An 8,554-nucleotide genomic window follows, 5' to 3' on the forward strand; every position below is an offset into this window, starting at 1 on the left:
TCTTCTGTGCTCCTGTGGATTCCCGGTGCTGTGTACTGGTCCCCTCTCTGTGCTCATTCAATGCTCGGCGTGTGTTGCTCGGCGTGTGGTGCTCGGCGTGTGGTGCTCGGCGTGTGGAGCTCGGCGTGGGCTCTCGGTGTCGGCTGTGTGCTCCGGTGCATTCCCAGTGCTGTGCTCTGGTCACCCCTCTGTGCTCCTGTGGATTCCCAGTGCAGTGTCCCAGTCCCTTCTGTGCTCCTGTGGATTCCCAGTGCTGTGTACTGGTCCCCTCTGTGTGCTCATACAGGTGCCCAGTGCAGTGTCCCAGTCCCCACTGTGTGCTCCTGTGAATTCCCAGTGCTGTGTTCTGGTCACCACTCTGTTCTCCTGTGGATTCCCAGTGCTGTGTACTGGTCTCCACTGTGCACTCATACAGGTGCCCAGTGCAGTGTCCCAGTCCCCTCTGTGCTCCTATGGATTCCCAGTGCAGTGTCCCAGTCTCTTCTGTGCTCCTGTGGATTCCCGGTGCTGTGTACTGGTCCCCTCTGTGTGCTCATACAGGTGCCCAGTGCAGTGTCCCAGTCCCCACTGTGTGCCCCTGTGAATTCCCAGTGCTGTGTCCTGCTCACCACTCTGTGCTCCTGTGGAGTCCAGTGCAGTGTCCCAGTCTCTTCTGTGCTCCTGTGGATTCCCGGTGCTGTGTACTGGTCCCCTCTGTGTGCTCCTGTGAGTGCCCAGTGCTGTGTCCTGCTCCCCGCTCTGTGCTCCTGTGGAGTCCAGTGCAGTGTCCCAGTCTCTTCTGTGCTCCTGTGGATTCCCGGTGCTGTGTACTGGTCCCCTCTGTGTGCTCCTGTGAGTGCCCAGTGCTGTGTCCTGCTCACCACTCTGTGCTCCTGTGGATTCCAGTGCTGTGTTCTGGTTCCCACTGTGTGCTCGTACAGGTGTCCAGTGCTGTGTCCCAGTCCCCTCTGTGTGCTCCTGTGGGTGCCCAGTGCTGCATACTGGTCCCCACTGTGTGCTCATACAGGTGTTCAGTGCTGTGTCCCAGTCCCCTCTGTGCTCCTGCAGATTCCCAGTGCAGTGTCCCAGTCCCCTCTGTGTGCTCCTGTGAGTGCCCAGTGCTGTGTCCTGCTCCCCACTCTGTGCTCCTGTGGATTCCCAGTGCTGTGTTCTGGTCACCACTCTGTGTTCATGTGGATTCCTAGTGCTGCGTCCTGGTTCCCACTGTGTGCTCGTACAGGTGTCCAGTGCTGTGTCCCAGTCCCCTCTGTGTGCTCCTGTGGGTGCCCAGTGCTGCATACTGGTCCCCACTGTGTGCTCATACAGGTGTTCAGTGCTGTGTCCCAGTCCCCTCTGTGCTCCTGCAGATTCCCAGTGCAGTGTCCCAGTCCCCTCTGTGTGCTCCTGCAGATTCCTAGTGCAGTGTCCCAGTCCCCTCTGTGCTCCTGTGGATTCCCAGTGCTGTGTCCCAGTCCTCAGTGTGTGCTGGTACCAGATACCAGATCTAGGTACAGTGACTGGAAGTCTGGTGTGTGCTCCTGTGGGTGCCAGGTCCTGGTGTGTGCTCCTGTGTGTGCCCAGCCCTGTGTGCTGTGCCCTGGTTTGTGCCCAGGTGGGTTCCTGGTGTGGTGTCCCAGAGCACTGAGAACCACTGGTCCTTGTCCGAGTGTCCCTCGCGGTGACAGGGAGGGACGTCCCGGCCTGGACAGGCTGTGGCTGTGGTGGCCTGGGCTGAGCTGCTGCTCCATCCCTGTGCTGATGGTGGGTGATGGGATGGCCCAAGCTTTGTGTCCCCACCAACACCACATTTCCATTCCCAGTGAAAGCCACGATGCCGATTTGGGTTGTTCTTCTCTCGCGGATCATCATGAAGGAAAAGCAGACGACGAAGGTGAGCACAGGTTTGCTGAGGCTCCTCTGTGGTGTCTGGGCTGTGCTGGGGCCAGGAGAGCTCAGGCTTTGGGTGGCTGGGTGGGTTTTGTGAGTGCAGATTTTACAAGTTCCTTTTCCTGTGACTGTAAAACACATCCAGGCACTGAGGAAGGTGATGCTCCCTGATGCACTGGAGTTGTAGTGTCTGTTGTAGTCAATAGTATAAACCTTGATCCCTGGTTCTGTTGCTTTGTCCTTCTCCTTTCCTCCCTAAGGATGTATAAACTCAGCTGAAATGAGAAGCCTTAGGGTTTGCAAGCTCCTCCTCTCTTCCCCTTTCAGGTGTACCTGTCCCTGATCCCCATAATCACTGGTGTCCTGTTGGCCACTGTCACAGAGCTTTCCTTTGACATGTGGGGACTCATCAGTGCACTTGCTGCTACTCTGTGCTTTTCACTCCAGAACATCTTCTCCAAGAAGGTAACACTTCTGCTCTTCATCATGTTGGTCAGTCACATTATCCTTGAGCAGGACAGTGTGTCCTTTCAAGTAGACATAAATATCTTTTCAGTTGACTTTGCAGCTGAAGGAGCCCAAAGAAACAGTTGCTGGTTTTTGTGTGTATTCCCTGCAGCAATTCCTACCTGTTGAAACACAGAAAACTGGGCAGAACTCAGAGTTTATCCTGAGCTTTTCCTCCTCAGCATGGATGATTTTCTACTGACAGTTCAGTAGTGCTTGGATTGAACAGCTCATTTGAAAGCTTTTCATGCACCTTGTACCAAATCCTTTCTCTGCAGTGAATGTGTCAGGGTCAACACTGAGCACTCCTTGAAATCCTGGGAGCAAAATCAAAGTGTGTGTCTTGACTATTTAGTGACAAAACGATTCCTGGTTTGCAGAGCCTTTAAAACCTGTTCAAATTTTGTTGATACTGAGTCACCCCTGGAGAAACCATTGTGTTTCCAAGGGACATCAGTTTGGCTTTGGTCAGCCCTAGAGGAAATTCCTCCTGTAACAGTGTTCCCATAGTTTGCTGTCACCTAAAGCTGTTCCTGTCTCACCACTGATGTTCAGTAATGGTTTTGTCAGGTGTTAAGAGACTCAAGAATTCATCATCTTCGGCTGCTGAACATCCTGGGCTGCCACGCCGTGTTCTTCATGATCCCAACGTGGGTGTTGGTGGATCTTTCTTCCTTCTTGGTAGAGAATGACTTGGTAAGTGTTGTCTCTTTGCTATTAAGAAAGGAAAGAGGGGGGAAAAAACCCCCAAAACCCCACAACAAACTTCACCACCCAACCAGAAAAGCGCAGCTCAGCGTTTGGGTGTAGTTCCTCCTTGGTGTGGAAGGAACTGTTGTGAAACACCTGCAGATAGTTTCACAAAGCAATGCAGAGTGTTGAGTGTGAGGATCCCTGTCAGGGTTAGGAGAAGCAGCTTTTGGGACAGTGTAAATGTCAGGAGGCAGGGACAGATGCTCCCAGAATGTGTGGGAAGTACCTAACTCCTCTGGTTCCTCTGGGTTGGTAGTTGCACAATGCTTGGGCCCCTCTGGAGTGAGCTGCAGATCCTCCTCCTGCCAATGGCAGCTGAGGAGTGACTCAAAGTTGTGTTTGTGTTGTTACCTGAAACCTGAGATAAGGTTTTTTTTTTCTTGTACTGTTTGCTTTACCACAGAGCACAATGTCTCACTGGTCCTGGACCTTGATGCTGCTGATAATCAGTGGATTCTGTAATTTTGCCCAGAACGTTATTGCCTTCAGTATCCTTAACCTGATCAGCCCCCTCAGCTACTCTGTGGCCAATGCCACCAAGAGGATCATGGTCATCACGGTGTCCCTCATCATGCTGCGTAACCCTGTCACGAGCACCAACGTCCTGGGGATGATGACAGCAATCCTGGGGGTCTTCTTGTACAACAAGGTAAGGAGCTCCTTGCTTGCTTGGTTATTCACGCCAAGTCCAGTAGCTTTGAATTAGTTTTTGGACAATGAGTTAAGAGCTAGTGGAACAAAAATGTGAAACAGATGACAAAAAGGTTCATTGCAGAGGAGGGATGAGAGTGGCCCGAGTGAAGGACTTGAGTGGCTGGGTCAGACCAGCTCTTGGGCCTCTCACAAACTGCAGTTTTGTTATATTTTCTTGAAGAGATTGGGAAGTAACTCAAGTGTCTTTGATCAAAAAAAAATAGCTTGTTCACTTAGCCTGTGAGAGGAATGAGGTTTTTATGAGAAGCCACTAATGCTTTAGGGCTGACAGGCACAGGGAGTGATGTGACTGTAGAGCTGTGTGGGTTTTCTGGGTCTATGAACACGTCAGGTGGTATCTAAGAAAATCTTCTCTCCGTGGAAAGGGCTGTCAGGCATTGGAACAGGCTGCCCAGGGAGAGGAGGTGCAGTCACCATCCCTGGAGGTGTTCTGGAAGGGACTGGATGTGGCACTCAGTGCTCTGCTCTGGTTGATAAGGTGGAGATCAGTCCCAGGTTGGACTCGATGATCTCAAAAGTCTTTTCCAACCTCAATGATTCTGTGAAAACCCATCATTTCTTCTTTCCCAGACAAAATACGACGCAAACCAAGAAGCAAAGAAGCAGCTGCTTCCAGTGACAACTGGAGACCTTGTGACCTTGGACCGACACCGAGGCCCCACCGAGAAGGCTCAGAATGGACTGACCACGTTCGCCCAGCACGGAGACTACCAGTACGGCCGAGCCAACGTCCTCACGGACCACTTCCAGTACCCCAGGCAGAGCCACCCCTCGGCCTACAGCCTCAACAGGTTTGATATCTAGAGCCTGGCAGCAGGCACAGGCTGAGCTCAGCGTCCCCAGCATTATCAGAAACTCCTAGCACACCCATGAATGTCACGAGCCACGTGTGGCAGCAGGGCAGGTGGTGGAAGAGGTACAGAGCTGCAGCTGCTGCTGGGCAGAGCTTTAACTGTGGCACAGCCAGAGCTGACAGTGGAACCAAACCCTCAGGATGGTTCCTAACATCTGCTGTCACTGCTCCTTTCAGAGCCTGTCAACTGGTGGTTCTCTTGGCAGCTAAATCCTGGCCAGTGTCTTGTCTCCACGCTGGTAAGGTCACCTTGAATTTGTCTCTAATGATGTTTTAGTGCTACTTTGAATGAAGCTTTCAGAGAGAAGTGAAAGTCAGAGTTCCTTCTGGTTATCTGGATGTGTCTGAGGAGGATTGACTGAGGTGTATCAGCTGCAGACAGGTAAACCTGAGCTCATCTCCAGCCTCTGTGGACCTTCCCGTGGGTACTTCCTGCTCTCGTGCCTCTGCCTTCGGCCCTGGATGACACACAGAAGTGTTTCTGAGGGAGCAGGTGGTGGAAGGATTGATCTCTCCCAGAATTATGCTTCAGGCATGTGGAGACAGATCCCCAAACTCACTGTTGCCCTTCACTGCAGAGAACATCCAAGCTGAGCTTAAAATCCCAGTTGTTTTCCCAGTCATGTAGTCCTGTAATCCAGACATTGCTCTTCCCTGGCCATGCAGGAAACTCCTCCACAAATAAAGTGTTTGGAATAATAGGATTTTATTTTTTTACTCCACACTTGTTCTTCCCCAAATCTTGTCTTGCTTTAGAAACTGAAAGGTGTTATGGTCTCAGTTTTATGCAGAAATGATGCTCTCTTATATGATTGGTATATGAACAATGCATTGATTTGATTGATCCTCGTTCTTAATTGTTTCTTAAGTCTTTTTAGTCCCTGGTTGTTTTGGTTTTAATCTCTTCACTGCTGCTGCTGGTGCTGCTCTGTGCAGTTAGCCTGAGTTCTGCTTTCTGCCCCAAGGAGTTCAGTTTTGCATCCTGTGCTGTTCCTGCAGCTCCTCTGGCTCCAGCAGGAAGTTAAGGAAAAATGGTTTGGATCAGCAGCAAACGTAATTATTGTCAAGAACTGATTGAGGGTAAATTAAGGTCCTTAATTGTGTGTGTCAGGGACTGCACTGGTGCATGGAGGGGCTGAAACCAACTGAACTTGGGTTTCACTGAATCAGGTTTTGTCATTGCTGTAGCAGGAGATTTTTGGGGCCTTTCCTGCCCAGAGAAGCTGTTGTACAGTGAGACTTGAATAGCATTAACTGCTGTGCTGTTACTAGAGAGGTAACAGTGACAACATCCAGGGTGTGGCACAGAACACTCTTCTTATTTATTGCTTTACCAATCAGCATTTCCATGATGAGAGATGATGATTTGGCTCCTTTCTGGATAATAAAGGATTTATTTTGAAGTGCAGAATCAAGCTGAACTGATTTTTTGGCTGCTGGGGTGGTGGTGAGAGAGCAGTGTCCCAGCAGAGGGTCCAAAAGAGGAGATGCTCCTTCTGGAAATGCAGAGTTGGGTTCAATATGCTGCTGCTGTGTGTGAGCAGAACTTCCCTGCCCTGACTGGAGCTCAGGCTGTTCAGGCTACCTTAGAACTTGGGAGTTTAGGTTAGAAAGTCTAAATAAATCAGTCCTTAGCCCAGGTGAACAAGGTTGTGAGGGAAACTTGCTGTCAGGTGAGATTTCTTTTGCCTGTCCCAGGGTTAATGTATGTGTGATTTTAATGAGGGAAGGTGCCAGATGTGGCTCACTCTCCAATCTGAATGCTTCTCCATACCTGTAAGAAAGGTTATGTGCACTCTGGGCTTGGGTTAGGTTCTGGCTCTGCAAAAGGCTGATTCAGGCTGAGATTTTTCAGAGGGGCAGAAGTTCTCCAGCTGCTTTCAAAGGGAGCAGCAGGCCCTGAGCTGTTAAGACTCCTGCAAACCTGAGTGTCTGTTCTTTGTGCCTCAGTTTCTCACTTGGGAAATGGAGAGGATTCTTCCCTACCTCACAGTGGGGGTGAAATACCAGAACAGAATTAGCAGTGGGAGCCTCAGGGATGTCCAGTCAGTTCACCTGGGGTGTGTTTGCTGCTGTGCCATCTTCACACAGCCTCAGCTGCTCCGTGGAGTAAATCCCCACAGACTTTACTCACAGATCAGAGGCTTCATTACATCTATTTCATGCTTTCCTTTTGAAGAACATATGTGGCAAGTCTTTAGCTCAGATTTTTCCTGCAGTCTGGCAGCAGGTGATGGTTTTCTGTTCAAAACACATTGCCCCAAATTCCAGTCTGGACTCATGGCCTCACTGTGTCTCTGAAGTAAAACTCCTGTGCTTGCAGAGCCAAAAAAAAAAAAAAAAAGAGGACTGACCCAAAAATGAGAATATTGTGCAGTTAGGGCCCAGAGAGTGAATCTCTCCCCTGGCAGTGTTCCTGCTCCTCCAGTCCAGGTCTGTGGTCAGCAGAGCTAATTGTGTGCAGTACAAGGTATAATTAAAACAATTAGGAGAGGCTTTGCTGACTCCTGAATCCCAGTCCTTAAGCAATATTGCCCACATTCAGGGAGAGGAAGTTTCTGATACTGTTGTAATATATATTTTAAAATCTTGGACCTCTGTGAGATTTTTGTTTGGCAAAGTGAAACCTTTGAACATGGTGTGTAAATGACATATTTAACTCTGTACATAGGTCTGTAGAAGGTACAGAAACACTGGAATAAAAAAAAGGGCAAATCTAGACAATTGTGTATGATGATCCTGTTATTAAATCAAAGCCAGGGGGGGTGGGTTGGGTTGATTCCTTGCAGGAAACTTTGGAAGTGCCATAGGAATTGGGCTGATGCTTTGCTGTGTGGGATTACACAGCATGAAACCACAGGGACTGGAATGCTGTAACCAGAGTTAGGACATCCTTAGGATGCTTTAATTGATGCATTTTAACATGTAAACACATCACAACATCGGGAAATTCTTCCCCAAACAGTCCTGGATAGTTCTAGAAACACCAAACCCAATCTCTCCCCACTCCATGTGGGTTTTTCTCTAGGCTCTGTAGACTATTTGGTGCTCTTTCAAGAGATCTTCCAAATCCCTCCCTTGCAGATCCCATTTTAGTGCCCAGTGGTGATTAGAGCCTCTTTATCACCTGGGAAAGTGCTTGTGGCTATTAAATGATTGAGGCTTTGTTAGGTGTGCAGTGATTTGTAAAAACCCTGTTGGGAATTTGGGGTCAACTCCTGAGGATTCCTGAAGCTCCAACTTGTGTTCAAACCCACATTTCTCTGACGTAGCTTTTTTTTTTTTTGGCAGCAGAAGGACCTTCTGCCACGTAGCTCTTTGTGGAACAGGTGCAATATAAATAGAGGAGAAATGTTGTTTTTCTAAGGCTTCAAGCTCTGAGCCACGTTGGGAGCTGTTAAAAATAACCCTGAGATCTCTCTGTGGTGGTTTAGGTCAGCGAACCAAACGTGTTCAGCCTGGAGTGACAGGTGTGTGGTGCACTCAGCGTGGGGCTAGGAGTGCAGAGATGCAGGTGGCAGTCACCACTCAGCTCTTCTTGTTGCTTTTTATACTCCAGCTCTACAAATGGATGTGAATATTCGTGGGTTTACCCCCAAAAAACCCCCAACCAACCAACCCTGCTCTGCTCACTGTATGAAATCCTGCACTCAGCAAACAAAGTTGTTTTCCTGCTCTTACTTCCACTCTGTTGTTGTGTGAAAGTTCTGGATGTCACTCCCTCCAGGCTGATGGGAAAAACCACACTGGTGGCTTCCAGCTCCTGCGAGTCCTTCCTGCCTAAATCCAGGTGCTCAGATGGATTTGGGCAGACACCTCTGGCAGCAGCTGTGGCTTTTTGGGGCTGAGGAATGTGGCAGG

General features: G+C 49.6%; 1 protein-coding gene across 1 annotated transcript; it reads left to right on the forward strand.

The window, feature by feature from the left end:
- Positions 1-1,805: 1,805 nt before the first annotated feature.
- On the forward strand, positions 1,806-4,653 carry SLC35E1 (solute carrier family 35, member E1). The gene is made up of 5 exons (XM_009078344.1): positions 1,806-1,870; positions 2,194-2,331; positions 2,944-3,069; positions 3,530-3,775; positions 4,411-4,653. Exons 1-5 carry the CDS (start codon positions 1,811-1,813, stop codon positions 4,642-4,644), a joined length of 804 nt encoding a protein of 267 aa, XP_009076592.1. The 5' UTR covers positions 1,806-1,810; the 3' UTR covers positions 4,645-4,653.
- Positions 4,654-8,554: the final 3,901 nt, after the last annotated feature.

The sequence above is a fragment of the Acanthisitta chloris genome, unplaced genomic scaffold, assembly GCF_000695815.1.
Source record: "Acanthisitta chloris isolate BGI_N310 unplaced genomic scaffold, ASM69581v1 scaffold10757, whole genome shotgun sequence".
Classification (NCBI taxonomy): Eukaryota; Metazoa; Chordata; class Aves; order Passeriformes; family Acanthisittidae; genus Acanthisitta; species Acanthisitta chloris.

Coding starts and splice junctions, on each gene's coding strand:
- SLC35E1 (XM_009078344.1), top strand. CDS start 1,811: ATGCCGATTTGGGTTGTTCTTCTCTCGCGGATCATCATGAAGGAAAAG. Junction 2,332..2,943: donor AGAACATCTTCTCCAAGAAG/GTAACACTTCTG, acceptor TGGTTTTGTCAG/GTGTTAAGAGACTCAAGAAT. Junction 3,070..3,529: donor TCTTGGTAGAGAATGACTTG/GTAAGTGTTGTC, acceptor GCTTTACCACAG/AGCACAATGTCTCACTGGTC.